This window comes from Pseudoliparis swirei, chromosome 6, assembly GCF_029220125.1.
Source record: "Pseudoliparis swirei isolate HS2019 ecotype Mariana Trench chromosome 6, NWPU_hadal_v1, whole genome shotgun sequence".
In the NCBI taxonomy this organism is placed as follows: Eukaryota; Metazoa; Chordata; class Actinopteri; order Perciformes; family Liparidae; genus Pseudoliparis; species Pseudoliparis swirei.
This window is the reverse complement of record NC_079393.1, coordinates 2,662,532-2,683,400: the sequence shown is the minus strand read 5'-3', so window position 1 is coordinate 2,683,400 and position 20,869 is coordinate 2,662,532. Positions and strand designations below refer to the sequence as shown.

The 20,869-nt window shown below is 45.7% G+C and overlaps 1 protein-coding gene and 1 long non-coding RNA gene across 2 annotated transcripts; one reads left to right on the top strand and one right to left on the bottom strand.

The window, feature by feature from the left end:
• Positions 1–9,054: 9,054 nt before the first annotated feature.
• LOC130195299 (uncharacterized) lies at positions 9,055–9,781 on the bottom strand. The gene is made up of 2 exons (XR_008832045.1): positions 9,692–9,781; positions 9,055–9,607 (listed from the first exon to the last, which is right to left on the bottom strand). It is a non-coding gene; the product is annotated as an uncharacterized LOC130195299 (long non-coding RNA).
• A 68-nt stretch (positions 9,782–9,849) lies between these two features.
• dldh (dihydrolipoamide dehydrogenase) lies at positions 9,850–19,514 on the top strand. Its single transcript, XM_056416713.1, has 14 exons — positions 9,850–9,959; positions 11,322–11,403; positions 11,690–11,769; positions 12,318–12,386; positions 12,513–12,582; positions 13,027–13,127; positions 13,201–13,344; positions 13,802–13,903; positions 14,112–14,302; positions 14,375–14,545; positions 15,852–16,041; positions 17,827–17,964; positions 18,066–18,155; positions 18,759–19,514. Exons 1-14 carry the CDS (start codon positions 9,921–9,923, stop codon positions 18,822–18,824), a joined length of 1,533 nt encoding a protein of 510 aa, XP_056272688.1. The 5' UTR covers positions 9,850–9,920; the 3' UTR covers positions 18,825–19,514.
• The last annotated feature ends 1,355 nt before the right edge of the window (positions 19,515–20,869 follow it).

Below are 20,869 nucleotides of genomic sequence, written 5' to 3'. Positions count from 1 at the left end.
TTTTTTAAAGCAAAAGCTGTATGAATATGGAAATAAACCACGTAATTTACTTTCAAAACTTTTAAATAATCAAAATAATCATAATTCGGTCTCTTGTCTGAAAGACTCGAACGGAATACGTTGTTTTAAGTCAGAGGAAATTAATACCATATTTACAAATTATTATAAATTATATACATCATAAACACATAAAAGTGACTCAAATAAACGTCTGTTTGGATCATTTAAACCAACCACAAGCTAATGAGCAACAACAACAGTCTTTAACCCTCCTGTTGCCTTAGGGTCATTTTGACCCGATTAAATATTTAACCCTCCCCCCGCCTTTGGGTCATTTTGACCCAATGCAATGTTTCACCCTCTTGTTATCTTTATATTTACTAACATATTTTACCCTTTGGGTTCAATTTGACGCCAGCAATTAAAACCTCCAGAAAATTATTAGAATTAATATTGTTTTCCAAGTTTAAGTGTAAGGCACTTTATGTTTGTTTGTTGACTACCGAAAGAACACCGACATTAAACATTGAATGGGGTCAAATTAATCCTAAGGCGGGGGGAGGGTGTAATATTGATTCGGGTCAAATTGACCCTAAGGCAACACAAGGGTTAAACTAGAACGGGCACTCGGTAGAGCGCATACCTTCGCATGTCACAAGATTGGGCATTGGATTATGAACATGTTGGCATTAGTTGCATGCCGATTGGATAGAAATTGACCGCGCTGTGGAAGTTGCATTAAAAGGCAAAACACAATTCCTCAAGTTGAGCACACAAGTGTGTGTCTCGTTTATTCTGTAACACAAAAACGAATGAACACAAGATGGCGCTGCCCAGATACCAAACCCGCATGGGGCTCGACGTCACCAACAGCAACACAACACTTAAAGGGACCGCGATCCCGGAACAGTCACACCGATGTGTGTGACTCCTTACATTAATAATTGTGTATAGAACTACACCAGGAACAAGGGTGAATTATGATATGACATTCACTACACACGTCCCCCCAGAATTCACCAAATAAGAAAAGATCATCGGCGAGGTGGTCGTAGTAACCGGCCAGCACGGCTGTGCTTTACAGGGGGTCGAGGAGACACTACTGTGGCAGGTGTACCACCATGACATGGGTGTGGGGCCTGGAGTGTGGGAGTTTGGGGAGGGTGGGGAGCAGGGGGTGGGTGCAGAGCTGCAGGACGCCCGCGTCGTGGGGGCTGGGCCAATTCAATGGACCTAGCAACGTCCAAACGAGCTGGTTTGAGGCGGTCAATGGAGAGTCGCTCCGGTTTACCACCCATGTCCACCATAAAATGTTTGTCTCCCGTCTCCAAAACCCGGAACGGGCCCTCGTAGGGCGGGCGTAGCGGTCCCCTGTGAGCGTCGTGGCGAATAAAGACATATTCAGCCGTCTGAAGCCCAGCGGGGATGTGAGACTGAGGGAGGCCGTGATGGGAAGTAGGGACCGGTGCGAAAAGCCTCGCATTGTCCAGTAGCGCGGCCCGCTGGAGAGGCAGACCAGGGAACGGTGGAGGCGGGAACAAAATCCCCTGGAACCCGCAGTGGCTGGCCAGAGACGAGCTCCGCGGATGAGGACTGTAGGTCTTCCTTCGGTGCAGTCCTGATGCCGAGCATCACCCACGGGAGCTTGTCGACCCAGTTGCTGTCCTTGAGGCCGGCACGAAGAGAAGCTTTCATGGACCTGTGAAACCGCTCACAGAGTCCGTTAGCCTGCGGGTGGTATGCGGTCGTGCGGTGGAGTTTGGCTCCGAGGCTCTGGGCCACCGCGTTCCACAGCTCAGACGTGAACTGCGCGCCCCGGTCAGAGGATATGTCGGAAGGGGTGCCGAAACGGGCAACCCAGGTGCCGATAAATGCCCGTGTCATCTCGACAGATGCCAACGATGTCAGTGGCACAGCCTCGGGCGAACGGGTGGTCCTGTCAACCATGGTCAACAGGTAGGTGAAACCCTGAGAGGAGGGCAGAGAGCCAACCAGATCCACGTTGACATGGTCAAAACGCCTCTCTGGCACCGGGAACAACTCTAGCGGGGCTTTAGTGTGGCGATGTATTTTGGCCCGTTGGCACTCAAGGCAAGTGGTAGCCCAGTCTCTTACGTCCTTTTTGAGGCCGCGCCAAACAAACTTCGCCGCCACCAGCCTCTGCGACGCTTTCGAACCGGGGTGGGAGAGACCGTGGATGGCATCAAAGACACGTCGTCTCCACCCCGTGGGAAGGATCGGCCGAGGACTGCCTGTGGAGACGTCACACATGAGCGTGGTGCCGGCTTCTCCAAAAACCACATCCTCTATTTTCAGACCTGTAGTCGAGGTCTTCAGGATGTGCACGTCTGGGTCTGTGGTCTGGTCCGCTGCCATGTGGCTGTAATCCAAACCAAGATGGACTGCCCTGCCACCGCCCGTGACAGGCAGTCCGCCACCTGGTTGTCCTTACCGGCCACGTGCTGTAAATCCGCGGTGAACTCGGAAATGTAGGACAGATGACGTTGCTGGCGGGCGGACCACGGCTCGGCCACTTTGGCCATGGCGAAAACCAGCGGCTTGTGGTCGACAAAGGCGGTGAAGTGTCGACCTTCCAGCAGGAAACAAAAGTGTCTGATGGCGAGGTAGAGACCCAGCAGCTCCCGGTCGAAAGTGCTGTACTTACGCTCGTTAGCGCGCAGCTGGCGGCTGAAGAAGGCAAGCGGCTGCCAGGCCCCGCCTACCCACTGCTCGTAGACAGCACCGACAGCGGAGTCAGAGGCGTCCGAGGTGATGGCGATGCAGGCTGTGGCTGAAGGACGTGCCAGCATGGTGGCCTGCGCCAGGGCTGCCTTAGTGTCAGCAAAAGCCTTGTCCCTGCCCTCAGTCCAGTCCACAGCGTGCGTGGGTTTACCTGTCAAGGCCTCGTGCAAGGGCTGCATGAGCTGAGCGGCTCGAGTGATGAAACGGTGGTCAAAGTTGACCATGCCGAGGAACTCCTGCAGGGCTTTCACGGTGAGCGGGCGTGGAAACTGTGCGACCGCCTCCACCTTTGATGGGAGAGGGACTGCACCGTCCTTGGTGATTCTGTGTCCCAGGAAGTCGATGGTGGAGAGACCAAACTGGCACTTGGCAGGGTTAACAATCAGGCCATGTTGGTTGAGCCGCTCGAAAAGTGTTCGGAGGTGCGACAGGTGCTGAGCTTTGGACGTGCTCGCTACCAGAATGTCGTCCAAATACACAAAAAGAAAAGGCAGGTCCCGTAAAACAGAGTCCATGAGGCACCGGAAAGATTGGGCTGGGTTTTTAAGGCCGAATGGCATCCTCAAGAACTCAAAAAGACCAAACGGCGTAATCACTGCTGTTTTTGAAATGTCCAGTGAGTGCATGGGCACCTGATGATAGCCCCGGACGAGGTCCACTTTAGAAAAAATCACCATACCGGCCAGGTGTGCTGAAAAATCCTGTATGTTCGGGACTGGGTATCGGTCAGGTGTCGTTGCCTCATTAAGCCTCCGGTAGTCGCCACATGGGCGCCAGCCGCCACCAGCTTTGGGGACGATGTGAAGGGGTGACGCCCACGGGCTGTCGGATCGGCGGACTATGCCGAGGCGTTCCATGTTGGAAAACTCAGCCTTAGCAACGGCAAGCTTGGTCGGGTCGAGGCGCCGAGCACGGGCGTAAACGGGTGGACCAGTAGTGGCGACATGGTGCTCCACACCATGCTTCACGGCCGACGCAGATTAAGTGGGCTGAGTGAGTGCTGGAAAACTAGCCAGTAAACGGTGGAAGTCATCGGATGGTGAGAGCAGACAGTCGTATGGACTCAGCCCCGCTGAGCGTGCACGTATACAAGCAGAATGTGACAGCGTCGATCAAACGGCGGTTCTTAACATCCACCAACAGTCCATGCGCACACACAAAATCAGCGCCAAGGAGGGGAACGGCGATTTTCGCCGTGACAAAATCCCAGCCAAATCGACGCCCTTCGAAACACAAGTCAATGTACCTCGTTCCATACGTGCGGATGGGGGTCCCGTTAGCCGCTTCCATCGGGGGGCCCTGGCTGTCGGTCACCGTGTCCAAACGGGAAGCAGGCAGGACGCTCCTCTGTGCCCCCGTGTCGCAAAGGAAACGTCGTCTGGAGATGCTGTCACGGATAAAAAGCAGCTTGCCTACGCGGCCGACGCTCATGGCCTCTACTGAGCGCCAGCCCTGGCGTTTCCCAACCCGCCGAAACTGCATGGCGAGCGGCATTTAAAGGGTACCTGTAGCCAGTGGTGTATAGTAACGAAGTAGAAGTACTTCGTTACTTTACTTAAGTAGTTTTTTTGGGTATCTGTACTTTATTTTACTACTTATATTTCTGTTTACTTTTACTTTTACTTCACTACATTTTGCAATGAAAACTTGTACTTTTACTCCGATACATTTCCCCTGAAACAGTATCGTTACTCGTTACTACGGAAAAAAATAATCATGAGAAACATCGGGACTGTTGTGGAACACACCGCAGCGCACCTGAACGCAGCACATCGGGGACTGTTGTGGAACACACCGCAGCGCACCTGAACGCAGCACATCGGGACTGTTGTGGAACACACCGCAGCGCACCTGAACGCAGCACATCGGGACTGTTGTGGAACACACCGCAGCGCACCTGAACGCAGCACATCGGGGACTGTTGTGGAACACACCGCAGCGCACCTGAACGCAGCACATCGGGGACTGTTGTGGAACACACCGCAGCGCACCTGAACGCAGCACGAACACCAGGTTGGGGGTCAGTGGTCCTTGCCGCGTGTTTTCTCTTCCCAGTGATGCCCAGGATGTTAGCGAGCGAGCGGCTACAGATACGACTCATTTCATGAGGAGCAGCAATGGAAGCTACTCGAGCAACCACGGGGACCAAGATCAACGTCCGTGGCCATATTAGGGCGAACTCTTTTCTTTTGTCGGAGTGAAAGTTTCTTCCTACCGGATGAAGTGCCTCTTATGCCGACCGAAAGCTACGGAGATATGGCCTTCAACAACTCACCAACCTCAGGAAACACATTGAGGTAAATTAAGATTAATCCCATGAGCCGCAACGTTAATGTTTAGTCATCATAAACCTGTTAAGATATCTAGCAGTGTTGTCCTCAGGATTGGAGTACGATATATCTTTGGCAGGAGAGGGGAGGCAGGTGTCTGATTGTCCTACGCATGTTGTACATTAGGCTAACGTTCGCTAGCTATCGTCAATTAAATGAGACAATTAGCGTGAGTGGAGTAGACGGATCTCTAGCGAGTTAATGAGCTGAAGAAGTGTTGACAGTTGTGATAATTTGTTGATTTGAGTCGTCTTAGCTTAAAATATAATGCTAATCATTACAGCATTATTATAATTATTTGTATTAATATTATAAGAGTGACGGTCCAGTAATGGCGACGATATTGATTTGGGACTGTTGTGTTTAACTACAGAGATACAAGTACATATTCACAAATCAACTCTGGATGCACGGACAGTGCATGAAACTAAATGTATAAACTTCAAATTAAAACAAACTATTTTGTACAAAACTTTAGGTTGGGGTCATGACATGTTAGGAAGTGTTATTAATTCTATCATGTCTGTAATACTCTCACTTTATTTCAGGAATGGACTACATCAAGCAGCACATGGAAGAACCCTCCCTGCAGCTAGGTGATGCCACCAGGTCCAGTTCATCTGATGAAGAGGACTTCTTCTTCGTCATCTCAAGCGCGTGACAGCAGCAAACAGCTGGATGGAGACGTGGATCACGTTGACTTGCTGAAATGCTTCCCAACTGTGTGCTGCTGTCTGTGAAGCTAGACACACTCTACCTGCACCATCAGGGTCTGTGAAGCTAGACACACTCTACCTGCACCAGGGCCTGTGAAGCTAGACACACTCTACCTGCACCAGGGCCTGTGAAGCTAGACACACTCTACCTGCACCATCAGGCCTGTGAAGCTAGACACACTCTACCTGCACCATCAGGGCCTGTGAAGCTAGACACACTCTACCTGCACCAGGGCCTGTGAAGCTAGACACACTCTACCTGCATCAGGCCTGTGAAGCTAGACACACTCTACCTGCATCAGGGCCTGTGAAGCTAGACACACTCTACCTGCATCAGGGCCTGTGAAGCTAGACACACTCTACCTGCACCATCAGGGCCTGTGAAGCTAGACACACTCTACCTGCACCAGGGCCTGTGAAGCTAGACACACTCTACCTGCACCATCAGAGCCTGTGAAGCTAGACACACTCTACCTGCATCAGGGCCTGTGAAGCTAGACACACTCTACCTGCACCATCAGAGCCTGTGAAGCTAGACACACTCTACCTGCACCAGGGCCTGTGAAGCTAGACACACTCTACCTGCATCAGGGCCTGTGAAGCTAGACACACTCTACCTGCACCATCAGGGCCTGTGAAGCTAGACACACTCTACCTGCATCAGGGCCTGTGAAGCTAGACACACTCTACCTGCATCAGGGCCTGTGAAGCTAGACACACTTTACCTGCATCAGGGCCTGTGAAGCTAGACACACTCTACCTGCATCAGGGCCTGTGAAGCTAGACACACTACCTGCACCAGGGCCTGTGAAGCTAGACACACTCTACCTGCATCAGGGCCTGTGAAGCTAGACACACTCTACCTGCATCAGGGCCTGTGAAGCTAGACACACTCTACCTGCACCATCAGGGCCTGTGAAGCTAGACACACTCTACCTGCATCAGGGCCTGTGAAGCTAGACACACTCTACCTGCACCAGGGCCTGTGAAGCTAGACACACTCTACCTGCACCAGGGCCTGTGAAGCTAGACACACTCTACCTGCATCAGGGCCTGTGAAGCTAGACACACTCTACCTGCATCAGGGCCTGTGAAGCTAGACACACTCTACCTGCACCATCAGGGCCTGTGAAGCTAGACACACTCTACCTGCACCAGGTGAACGGCTCTTCAGCATCGCAGGACTCGTCTTCAGCCCCAGAAGAGCGACACTGACATCTGTCCATTTTGAAAATCAACTTCTTTTGAAGATGAACAAGAATTTGTTCACTTTAAAGTGATGATTCTGGTTGTTACTTTTGGTTCTGCTTTTTTCTGTGTTAAACGTGTTTTTATATTTTAGTAATTTCATAGTATTCATATATTGCTAAATTAATCCGAGCTCATACTCCTTGTTCATGGCGGCCACAGCACCCAAACAAATAAACTTCATAATTCTCACAATTCTGACCCTTTGTTTTTTTTATTAACAGCATTTACTTTTACTTTTACTTTCAATACTTAAGTACATTTAATATCAGAAAATTACTTTTGATACTTAAGTACAAAAAAAATCAGATACTTTAATACTTTTACTCAAGTAGTATTCTCATGGGTGACTTTTACTTTTACTTGAGTAATTTTCCAGTCAAGTATCTTTACTTTTACTCAAGTATGACTTTTGGGTACTTTATACACCACTGCCTGTAGCCCAAAACAACAACGTGCTACATCCATTAGGCGCATCAAATAAATCATATTTTCCCCGCCGCTATTTTCAACAAGTCACGCATAGCCCGAGGCTTTACATTTCTTTGTCAACATTCCGAGTCCGTGAACGCTTCAGGGCGCAGACATATTGCCAGTTATTTACTCATGTCAAAGGTCACTATGACGTAGAGTCGTTGAAAGGAATTCAGCCAATCTCCAGCGCTGGCTTATGCGCGATGTAGCTCTCAAGCTCACGCTTTTGTGTAAAGCAGATTAGGTCTAATGTCACTATATCATCGGACATAAGTTTGTGTTCTTTACAACAAATGCACTCTGTCTGTTTTTTGTGGCACACATTTCCCACAACTGCACCAAACGTCCGCCGACTTGCGTGCACGGTCCGCACGGTGAAGCATCTGGACCGGCGGTCCTTCGGCATCAACTTCATCAGAATCATCGCTATCGCTGTCACAATTAACTAAATGGGGATAGTCTGCTTTTAATGGTTCATACAAGTATCCAGTTGCTGAATCTGACAATCTTTCATCGTCCATATTTCGCCCGTTTTCTTTGTTATTATCAAGTTCTCAGCATTTGTTTGCGAGCGCTCGACGTTGTTTACATTGGTTTCTGAACACATCCGCTGTGGCTGGCTGTCGATCTCTCAACGATGTGACGTCACACCACCTGCGCCATATTCAAGCTCCAGTGCAATGTCGCATGTCGGAGTTGAGGACTTTGAACAGCCTAAACTACGTATTGTTATTGAATACTGGACCGTCAGTGCATGAATAACCTTTAGAAACACATTATCTTTTGATCTGGCTACATATTCGAGATCACAACAGGTACCCTTTAAGAGCCTTCGGTCCAAACTTCTCGTGATAGAAGCACGAGCCTGAAGAAGACTGCTGCCGACGAGAAGAGGTTGCTGCGACAAGTGTGGAATCCGCCATTGTCCCCGGAGCGCCGTGCGTGGGGAGAAGCGCGGCCATGACGCGGTGCCCTTGACTCGCCAGGAAAAATGTATCAGCCTCTTCAGCCAGTGTTCGACAGTCAGTGATGGCGGTGTTGGCCAGTGCAGCTCTGACTTGGGAAGGCAGCTGGCGCAGGAAAAGTTGGGTGAAAAGAAAATCGGGTCTGTGCTCCCCCAGGAGATCCAGCATGCGGTCCATTAGCTCGGACGGTTTGCCGTCACCTAGCCCTTGGAGCGAGAGCAGCCTGCTAGCCCTCTCAGCGTCGGACAGTTCAAACGTCTTTAGCAGGTGGGCTTTGAGCGCCGCATATTCCTCCGTAGCTGGAGGACGCTTCAGGAGACTCACCACTCGGGTCGCCGTTGAGTTACCGAGAGCTGACACAACGTAGTAGTACCGTGTTGTATCCGCGGTTATGTCCCGCAGCGCGAACTGCGCTTCCGTCTGAGCGAACCATGACGACGCTGACGATTCCCAGAATTCGGGGAGTTTGAGGGTAACAGCGTTCGCGGCCATGGTCGAGTCGTGTTTGCGAGTACGTCCAGCAAACAGGCGTCGGGGTCACCAGTGTGGAAGTTGCATTAAAAGGCAAAACACAATTCCTCAAGTTGAGCACACAAGTGTGTGTCTCGTTTATTCCGTAACACAAAAACGAATGAACCCAAGATGGCGCTGCCCAGATACCAAACCCGCATGGGGCTGACGTCCCAAACAGCAACACAACACTTAAAGGGACCGCGATCCCGGAACAGTCACACCGATGTGTGTGACTCCTTACATTAATAACTGTGTCAAGAACTACACCAGGAACAAGGGTGAATTATGATATGACATTCACTACAGCGCTATGGTAAAAAGAAGATTTTGACCTTTTCATGACCTAGACCTTGACCTTTGACCCGATCAATCCCAAAATCTCATCAAATGGTCCCCGCATAATAACCAAGCATCCCACTAAATTTCATGCAATTCGGTTTCATACTTCTCGAGTTATGCGAGTAACACGCATACAAATAAATAAATAAATACACGGCGATCAAAACATAACCTTCCACATTTTCAATGCGAAGGTAATAAAACAATTACAATGGCAGAGCTACAGGAAGGATCGATGACATCCCCTCTGGTCCAGCAGCTGGTCCAGGTGGCTTTCCTCCTGAAATATATCAAGAATTTAAAGATATTTTCACCCCATTGTGAAGTAAAATGTATGAATACTGCTTCTCGAATAAAAAACTACCTGAATCAAGAAAGACGGCTGCAATTATATTAATACCAAAGCCAGGGAAAAACAATTTGTTTTAAAAGACTTTACCCTCCAACCAGAAACGGAGAGTGACGTCATATACAGGCGACCGACACCGTCGCGGTTTGTATTTTATTTGAATGCTGATACTGCGCACGCGCAATGGCGGTAGTCCTTGGCTGATCGGCCTGCTGTAGGTTACGGACCCGGACACACAGACGCAATGCAGAGCTGGACGCAGCTGTACCGCTCGCTGGCCACGGTAGGAGCGGCTTCCGTTCACCTGGTGCCCCGGGACGCGGAGCCCCTCGAGCGGCTCCCCGCGTGTCGTGGTCGCGGTGTTCTTAGGGGGCTCGTCTCGGTGCCGGCGGGCCCGCGGTCCTCCGGTCTCACGTAGCCGGGGCAGCTAGCCGCTGTGGCCCCGGTGCGAGGACGACATCGCGCCGCTGGGACGCGACCGGGAGTCACCGGGACATACCGGGACATACCGGGACGTTCAGCCGTCGGTGTCGTGCGCGTCTTATTCTGATTATGTGACGTCAGGTCGTTAAATCGGCAAGAGCGACATTCGGACTAATGACTTATTTGTGAGTGTTTTTTGTTATGTTTTTAAAGGCGTCACGTTGCTGCTGTTGAAGTGCCCTTGAGCAAAGCGCTGAACCCCGAACCTTAAAATAAACGTATTCTATGTACAACACGAACGTTACGTGAAGATACTTCCTGTTTCCGTCACGTGACTTTCCTCCGTCTTGAAGTCATAGTTTTGTTTTTATGGTCTTTTAACGTTAACCTTTTTGTTTGTACACTTATTATTATTGTTGATAATATTAACGAGTTTTTACAATTAGTATATCTGCTCTGGATGAATACACTTTTCTTAAATTAGACAAAATAAGACTATAAATCACGTGACACTGTTTGTTTACATCATTGCACTATTGCGTAGTTAATACATGTTATTACATATTTTTTACAATTTAGTTTAAATATATATTGTGCATTTTTCTGTTTTATATAAATTGTAGATTTTTCTTAAATTTAAAAAATATATATTGTATTATATGTATATAAATATATACATATAATATATATTGTGCATTTTATTGCTTATTCTGTATATATTGTGGATTTTTCTTCTATTTAAAACATATTTTTTGTATATATATATATATTGTGCATTTTATTGCTTATTTTGTATATATTGTGGATTTTTCTTCTATTTAAAAAATATATATTGTATTATATATATTATATATTGCGCATTTTATTGCTTATTTTGTATATTTTTTTTTATATATTTAGAGAAGCGCTATATAAAATTGAATGTTATATATTGTGGATTTTTCTTTTTTTTTAAATGTTGTATATATATATATATATAATATGCATGCTACTGTAGTGAAATATTTTCCACTTGCAGCATTAATAAAGTATGTAAATGAGAGTTTTAGCTTCGTCGTGTCGTTGCATCTCCCAAAATCAGTTTCCATTGTGTATTATTTTCTTAACGCTTGAGCTGCTGAACAAGGAAACTGTATTTAAGGAAATCCTCGAAACAAGTCGTCTATTGTTAAGTTAGACTTGAGTTGCTTTGTCATAACTCCCCCCCCCCCCCCCCCCCCAGCGGAGCCAGCACCTCCCCTGCAGACTTCCCGCCTCCTCCACCTCCTCGCTGTCCATCAGGAGCTTCTCCGACAGAGCAGCCAGTAAGTCACCAACAGAACACGTTTATTACAGAACGTTTAATACCTGCCTGACTACCTGTCTGTCTGCCTACTTACCTGTCTTACCTGTCTGCCTGCTCACCTGTCTGGCTTGGGTTTTGTTGTTGTTTGTTTACATTCTCAATTTGTTTGCAAAGTTCAACATAATAACATTTATGTAGGATTATTATTAAAAACTCTAACTCTAAAACATCAAGCTGCTCGCAGTGCCAGCTTCCTGTTTCCTTCACAATAAAAGCCCTGTTGACTCGTGTTCTTCTCTCCGTAGTCGATGCCGACGTCACGGTGGTCGGCTCCGGGCCCGGAGGCTACGTGGCGGCCATCAAAGCGGCGCAGCTCGGCTTCAAGGTAATGTTGTTGTTGTTGTTATTATTATTTAAGTTAGGGATTGATTTTAAATGGAGAATAAATTTCACGAGAGATGCTGAAGGGATAAATACTGGTATATACCATAAGATTCCTTCATGTCTTTGCAGCCCGCCTGTTCATTAATGACAGACCTGTTTTTATTTGCTTGTTTATATTTTTATATTTCTTATTTTAATTTACGTCTCAAACTCTTTTTTCACCAAAATAAATGCAAAAAGCTCTAAAACCAACATTTGAACAAATTAACTTAAACTACCAAAGTGCTTTATGAAGTGAAGTGGTGAATAACAGAATCACTTTCATCCTTTAAAAGAAGGAAAAGAAGACTTTATAAAACATTTATGTTGATCATTTAATTCTGAATAGTGAGAAGTTATTTCAACCCCGTTAACATTCATGAACGTGTTTGTTCCTGGACTTCCTCTGATGAGGAGACTCAGCAGCAGAAGTTATTCTAATGTATTTATCTTATAATGAAACCGTTTGACCTCAATGGAATCAACGTTAAATACTACTTCCTGTGCCAGGTGGTGTGCGTGGAGAAGAACGCCACTCTGGGGGGAACCTGCCTGAACGTGGGCTGCATCCCCTCCAAGGTGAGCGACTCTTCTTCTGTGGTGTTGAGCTCCGCGTCGTCGGAGCCGTCGGTTGAACAACGAGAATCTGAGCCGCGGCGTAAAGAAGTATAATGCATGATGGTGTGTGTGTGTGTGTGTGTGCAGGCGCTGCTCAACAACTCGTACTTCTACCACATGGCTCACAGCAAGGACTTTGAGAGCAGAGGCATCGAAAGTAAGAAGCTCGCTGCTCCACCATATTAGTGACCTTTATATGACCTCTAAACCACCTTTAAATGACCTTTTCGTGTCCTTTATTGAACCTTAACATGACCTTTAATGAACCTTAAACTACCTTTAAATTATTATTTAAAATGAACATTATTTGATCTTTAAATTGTCTTTTGAATTTATTTAAATTACCTTTTAAAATGTATTTAAATTACCTTTAAGTTTATTTGAATGAACCTTTAAATGACCTTTCATTACTCGGCCTATCACAAGAGACTAAATTATCTAAAATAATTAACTTTTTTTTCAGCTGCGTCATCTTTTCTCTTTGTTTTTGGTCATTATTGCGTCATGTTTATGTATTTCTAAATATGTTTGAAATGAAGCGAGTCATCCGTAGCTGTTGTTGTTTGTAGGTCAATTTGTTGTTGTTGTCGTCGTCTCTCAGTTTCCGGCCTGTCGTTGAACTTGGAGAAGATGATGGCCCAGAAGAGCGGAGCGGTGAAGGCTCTGACGGGAGGAATCGCTCACCTCTTCAAGCAGAACAAGGTGTGCAGTCCGTCTGTCTGTCTGCCCTGACCCTCTGGCCCCTCCCTCTGACCCTCTGGCCCCTCCCCCTCAGGTGACCCACATCAGCGGGCACGGGAGGTTGAGCGGTAAGAATCAGGTGACGGCCGTTGGCGCCGACGGCAACGAGCAGATCATCAACAGCAAGAACATCCTCCTGGCCACGGGGTCAGAGGTCATGCCCTTCCCCGGGATCCAGGTAGGGCCAGTACCTCCATGTGGTTCATGATCTTTTATTTAAACGCTTTTTAAATGTATTTTTATTTTAAAAGTTGTCATTTTTAATGATAAATATTTTCCAGTTTTCATTCATTTGTGGACATGTTTTGATTTCACTTCAAATGTAAGACTTCGGAACACTTTACAACACTTTGCAACACTCACTTTGTAACAGTTATACTTTTCAACACTTGTTAACACTTTGTCACACTTTGCAACACTTGTTAACACCGCTGTTCATTTGATGGAAACCAGCCTTAAGTCACTTTTTATTTAGAATATTCTTTCTGGGTATTTGGTTAAAATCTTCTCTCATTTGCATGTACACTTTAGTCTGGACTGGTTTGAACCGCAAAGTTGCGACAGCATGAATCTAACCTTGACCTTTGACCTTTTCCTCAACGAGCCGCGTGTTGAAACTCCTCCTCCTCCCTCAGATCGACGAGGAGAGCGTGGTGTCGTCCACCGGAGCTCTTTCCCTGAAGAAGGTTCCGGAGGAGATGATCGTGATCGGAGCCGGAGTCATCGGGGTGGAGCTGGTCAGTGACCTTTGACCTCTCGGCTTGGACCTGAGCGCACGGCGCTGTCGCTCTGTGTTGCATTCAAGCGCAATTTAAACCCTACGGAGTTCTAAACGTTGACCCGGCTTTCGTCCAGAAGAGCTCTGTCGTTGTTGTTGTTGTTGTTGTTGTTGGAACAATGGCGCCGAGAGCTGGTAGTCTGATTCCGGTGCCCGGCCCCCTGCAGGGCTCCGTGTGGCAGCGCCTGGGCTCCAGGGTGACGGCGGTGGAGTTCCTGGCCCACGTGGGCGGCATGGGCATCGACATGGAGATCTCCAAGAACTTCCAGCGCATCCTGCAGAAGCAGGGCCTCAAGTTCAAGCTGGGCACCAAGGTCATGGGCGCCACCCGGAGGCCGGACGGCAAGATCGACGTGGCGTGAGTCGAGGGAACACCGGTTTGTGTTGTTGTTGTTGTTGTTGTTGTCGGCTCACCGTGCGGCGGCTGCAGGGTGGAGGCGGCGGCCGGAGGGAAGAGCGAGACGCTGACGTGTGACGTGCTGCTGGTCTGCATCGGCCGCCGGCCGTTCACCCAGAACCTGGGCCTGGAGTCTGTGGGCATCACGCTGGACAGCCGGGGCCGGATCCCCGTCAACAACCGCTTCCAGACCGCCGTGCCCAGGTACCCCCATGAGGAATAACTGTGAGGAATAATATCTGATATATTTATATATATTTAGATACTATTTATAGATATAAATCTATATTTATATTTTATATATATATGTATTCAATATATATTTATATTCTATTTATATATATAAATATATACATTTATATTCAATATATGTATAAATATATATGTTTGTATATATTTATATTCAACATATATGTATAAATATGTATATTTATATGAATATGTATTTTTATGTGTGTATATGTATATATATAATATATACACACACACGCACAACTATGTATATATATATATATTTGTGTGTATATATATATATATTGTGTATATATATACATACAGTTATAGGCATTTATTTATATTTGTATATATATTTTTGTGTATGTATATATAACTATATATAGTTATATTTGTGTGTGTGTGTGTAAATAATATATATATTAGGGCTGTGAAACTATTAAACATTTTAATCAGGTTAATCACATATTACCGATATTCTCGTTATACAGGACTGTCTCAGAAAATTAGAATATTGTGATGAAGTTCTTTATTTTCTGTAATGCAATTAAAAAAACAAAAATGTCATGCATTCTGGATTCATTACAAATCAACTGAAATATTGCAAGCCTTTTATTCTGATTTATTGCTGATTATGGCTTACAGCTTAAGAAAACTCAAATATCCTATCTCTAAATATTAGAATATCATGAAAAAGTATACTAGTAGGGTATTAAACAAATCACTTGAATTGTCTAATTAACTCGAAACACCTGCAAGGGTTTCCTGAGCCTTGACAAACACTCAGCTGTTATAAATCTTTTTTTTTACTTGGTCTGAGGAAATATTAAAATTTTATGAGATAGGATTTTAGAGTTTTCTTAAGCTGTAAGCCATAATCAGCAATATTAAAAGAATAAAAGGCTTGCAATATTTCAGTTGATTTGTAATGAATCCAGAATGCATGACATTTTTGTTTTTTAAATTGCATTACAGAAAATAAAGAACTTTATCACAATATTCTAATTTTCTGAGACAGTCCTGTATTTTTGTGAGAACATAAAGATTATGACAAAAGACGGATATATACATTTATACACAGGGGTGCACAGAACATGCTCACCAGTGTGCGCGCATCTCCAAATAATTCATTAATAGTTTAATAAACTTTTGCTTCAGTTTCTTTTATAATATCTTCTGCAGTCAAAGTGAAGCGTCGGTCTCCTTGTTGCGTCATCAATGCTTTGATCCTGTGAACGACGAGCCGATGCCTAATCAATGACTCCGTGACCGTCAGCGTGTTCGCCGTCGGGGACGTGATCGCCGGCCCGATGCTCGCCCACAAGGCCGAGGACGAGGGCATCATCTGTGTGGAGGGCATCGCGGGCGGAGCCGTGCACATCGACTACAACTGCGTGCCCTCCGTCATCTACACCCACCCCGAGGTGTCCTGGGTGGGCCGCACGGAGGAGCAGCTCAAGGAGGAGGTGAGGGTGGGGGGGGAGAGGATGTTTAGGAGAGAACGGAGTAGAAGGAGTAGAACAGTGGTCGCCAACCCGTCGATCGCGATCGACCGGTCGATCTCGGAGACGTTCCCTGTCGATCTCCAAAATAAAATGAAAATAAATTCAGAAACACATTGTTCCTTGTTTTCGAACATTTTCTGAGGTGTCTTCTGAAATGTTTTCTTTCTGACTGGAAGATTGACGTCAGAAAAGATCTCCGCCTGATTCATGAACGCCTGAAAACGGGTTCTGCTACACAGCCGTGTTGTCAGCTGTGCGCCCCGAAAGAGGGAAACGTACCACTACAGGTGGGACGCAGGGGAAATGCAGAAAGACCTTTATTGATAACTTCACATATTACACAAGCTCAAAGTACACCGACATAAAACTAAGTCATCAATAAATAAATGTTGAAATGCCTGTACCTTCGTGTACATGTTTACGTTACGGCATTAACACATTACGCCTGCTTATGCGCGACAGCCGAGATTCTTGGCGACTTGCCAGGTCTTACCTCCGTGAGTTGGGCTTTTCTGCTGTTGTCCTTCAAAACAAAAGCTCAACATTGAGCTTTTGTTTCTTGTCTGATAGAACAATCTGGTTTACTTGAAAGTGATTGCAATTGCATTTATTCTATTATTTGAAAAGGGACAGATGCAGGAGTCACAAATGGTGATTCTCATATGTATTATTATGATAATAATTTTAATCTGAGGATGTCTGGAGAGCTGATGTGAATGTATTCACCAACGGGCTGACTTCAGAACCAATCCCAGATGAGAAAACTTTCATGAATACCAATTTTGCCCCGAAAAACTCGTCAGTGAAGTTGAGAAAATCACCAAATCAAAGACCAGGAGCTGGATTACTGACAGACAGCTGACAGACGGCCTCAGACTCATTGTCTGTGATTATGAACTAACTACAAGCTCACAGACAGAGTTCAGTCACAGCCGTCACACTGACTGGAGTCACATGGCTTGATGGCATTATGATGAGAGCTGAACTTACATGAGTTGCACTGACTGATCATGTTGTCAGTGTCGTGTTGTAATGTAAATAAATACAACATTTATATTGGTAGGTCATCCAGCTGCTCATTGCAAATGTGTTTTTTCTTGTTCATATTGTGTGCGGTTAACAAATATCTTACTTGTTATATTACACTTAAATTCTGTGTTCCTGGTCACATCAATTTGAACGCTGGACCAAAATGACAATTAGGCCAAATAAAAAGTCGTTTTCTCTCAACGCCTCAATAGGTAGATCTTGCCGTCATGAAGGCGGAGGTCAGGGATCTTGGGCTCAAAAAGGTTGGTGACCACTGGAGTAGAAGGAGTAGAAGGAGGAGGAGGAGGGGAGGAGGATGGTTTAGGACAAAAGGAAGGAGGAAGGAAAAGGAGGCTGTTTAGGACAGAAGGGAGGAAGAGGAGGAGGAGCAAGAGGAAAATGTTTATGACAGAAAGGAGGAGGAGGAGGATAACAGCTAAATGTTCAAACACTGCCCCCCGTTGGCCAGCAGGGGGCAGCAGGTTGTGAACCTTGTTCTGAAGTGAGAGGAACATGTATTTATTTTTAACGGTGTACTGTCCCTTTAAGAGGACGCACAGGTCAACAGGTTGAGCAACACGAAGCGACTTTAAGAACATTGTTTAAATTATTACTTGTTCTCTTCTCCTCCCCTCTTCCACCGCCTCCTCTTCCTCTTTCTCCTCCTCCTCCTCTTCTCCCCCCCCCCATCCTCTTCCTCCTCCTCCTCCTCCTCAGGGCGTCCCCTACAAAGTGGGTAAGTTCCCGTTTGCAGCCAACAGTCGGGCGAAGACGAACGCCGACACCGACGGCCTGGTGAAGATCCTCGGCCACAAGGAGACGGACCGGATGCTGGGAGCCCACATCTTGGGATCGGTGAGAGGCCGACCAATCGGAGGCCGGCCCGTCGGAGGCCGGCCAATCGGATGAGTTCTCAAAGGACGACGTGTGACTGTATTAAACGCTGCTTCCTGCAGGGAGCCGGAGAGATGATCAACGAAGCTGCTCTGGCCATGGAGTACGGGGCGTCCTGTGAGGACATCGCCAGAGTCTGCCACGCCCACCCGGTACACACACACACACACACACAGAGACACACACACACACACAAAGACGCATAGACACAGAGACACACACACACAGAGACACACACACACACACACAAAGACGCATAGACACAGAGACACACACAGAGACACACACAGAGACACACACACAAAGACACAGAGACACACACACAGAGACACACACAGAGACACAGACACACACACACAGAGACACACACACAGAGACACATACACACACAGAGACACACACACAGGCATTTTATCCATAGTCTATTTTTAATATTGGGGCCTTATTTTTTAAGATATTAATTAATTATTTCTTTATTTTTTAGATATTAATTCATTATTTTTTAGATATTAATTCATTATTTTTTATATTAATTCATTATTTTTAGATAGAAATTAATTATTTTTAGACATTCATTCATTTTTTAGAGATATTAATTAAAAAATATATATAAATTAATTACTTATTTATTTACGATTAATTTTTAACATGGTTGCAGAAATGGGCTTATAAACATAATAGCTAATAATAATAAAAATAATAATCTTAATAAACACAAAAACTAAAAACTCTTCCTCCTCCTCCTCCTCCTCCAGACGATGTCGGAGGCCTTCAGGGAAGCGAACCTGGCCGCCTCCTTCGGCAAAGCCATCAACTTCTGATTGGCCGGTTCCCGCGGCCCCTTCAGTGTACATAACGAGAGGAGGAAACCAGAAACGTCACCCAAACCCACTGGGACCCAAAACCTGCACCACCACGTTCAGTTCTGATATTTAAACGTTCTCATTAAAACGACGACGGAGGGCTCGGACACTGACTTCAGATCAGCTTTCATAAACGCCCATTTAAAGGCGTATTACCACATTTACTCTCATGAATATAAATATAGTTCTCCTGAAGACGTTTTCTGGTGTTTCTGATTTTTACAGCGTTGAACACAAATGAGAGGAAATCGTCTTGTGACTCACAGCAGCTGCATCAGATATATAAAATATATAATATATAAATATATTACACTACTTATATTTTAAATAAATAAAAAATTCCCCAAATCGATACTTTTAATTGACCCAAACGTAACGAGGTCGAATAAAAATAGTTTTTTAGGGTCTCCTCACGAGCTCGTACACGTACCTGGAGTCTGAGTATTAATTAAATTAAAGGAGCTAAACGACACCAGCTGACTTATTGAATTATGAATCTCACACTTCACGGTTCCCTGCTCCGCCCCTTTATGTTCAACAGCTGCTGTGATGTCACTGGTGTTTTCCACTCGACTGCTGCTCTGTGATTGGCTCCCGGCCCGCTCTTGTTCATTATACATTAATCCAATAAACTGCAAATGAACAAATCCCGTGTGTCGCTTTACTTTGAGATTACTAGGTACACTGTATATACGTATAAATATATACACACAATTAAATGTACACTTGTTTATGTTTGCACGTGTTTGATTGGTGACGCAACATAGTACCATATTGTCCCACTAGAGAGCTTGTCTTACCATATTACACCACTAGAGAGTGTAGTACCATATTACCCCACTAGAGAGCTTGTAGTACCATATTACACCACTAGAGAGTGTGTAGTACCATATTACCCCACTAGAGAGCTTATATTACCCCACTAGAGAGCTTGTAGTACCATATTACCCCACTAGAGAGCTTGTAGTACCATATTACCCCACTAGAGAGCTTGTAGTACCATATTACCCCACTAGAGAGCTTGTAGTACCATATTACCCCACTAGAGAGCTTGTAGTACCATATTGCCCCACTAGAGAGTGTGTAGTACCATATTGCTCCACTAGAGAGTGTGTAGGACCATATTGCTCCACTAGAGAGCTTGTAGAACCATATTACCCCACTAGAGAGCTTGTAGTACCATATTACCCCACTAGAGATCTTGTAGTACCATATTACCCCACTAGAGAGCTTGTAGTACCATATTGCCCCACTAGAGAGTGTGTAGTACCATATTACCCCACTAGAGAGCTTGTAGAACCATATTACCCCACTAGAGATCTTGTAGTACCATATTACCCCACTAGAGATCTTGTAGTACCATATTACCCCACTAGAGAGCTTGTAGTACCATATTACCCCACTAGAGAGCGTGTAGTACCATATTACCCCACTAGAGAGCTTGTAGTACCATATTACCCCACTAGAGAGCTTGTAGTACCATATTACCCCACTAGAGATCTTGTAGTACCATATTACCCCACTAGAGAGCTTGTAGTACCATATTGCTCCACTAGAGAGTGTGTAGGACCATATTGCTCCACTAGAGAGCTTGTAGAACCATATTACCCCACTAGAGAAGCTTGTAGTACCATATTACCCCACTAGAGAGCTTGTAGTACCATATTACCCCACTAGAGAGCGTGTAGTACCATATTGCCCCACTAGAGAGCTTGTTGTACCATATTGCCCCACCAGGTTCACCTGGTCCAGCCCCTAGAGATGCTGCTATAGGCTGATAGGCTGCTCGGGGTACACACAACATTCTTCAAAACAAACCATGTGATCAATAATTCAGAAGTTTAATCTTTAAAACTGTTTTTATTTAAAGAAACTTTGTTCTCCTCAGAGAAGTCATGAGGAACTGGTTGTAGCAGCAAGACTCCACCTCTGTTTGATCTGTGTGGTGTGTGTGTGTGTGTGTGTGTGTGTGTGTGTGTGTGTGTGTGTGTGTGTGTGTGTGT

Bases quoted from the DNA above. Each gene is read 5' to 3' on its own strand.
- dldh (XM_056416713.1), top strand. From the start codon at position 9,921: ATGCAGAGCTGGACGCAGCTGTACCGCTCGCTGGCCACG. The intron at 13,128-13,200 runs GTGTGCAGTCCG...CCTCCCCCTCAG, and splicing joins ACCTCTTCAAGCAGAACAAG to GTGACCCACATCAGCGGGCA. The intron at 13,345-13,801 runs GTAGGGCCAGTA...CTCCTCCCTCAG, and splicing joins TGCCCTTCCCCGGGATCCAG to ATCGACGAGGAGAGCGTGGT.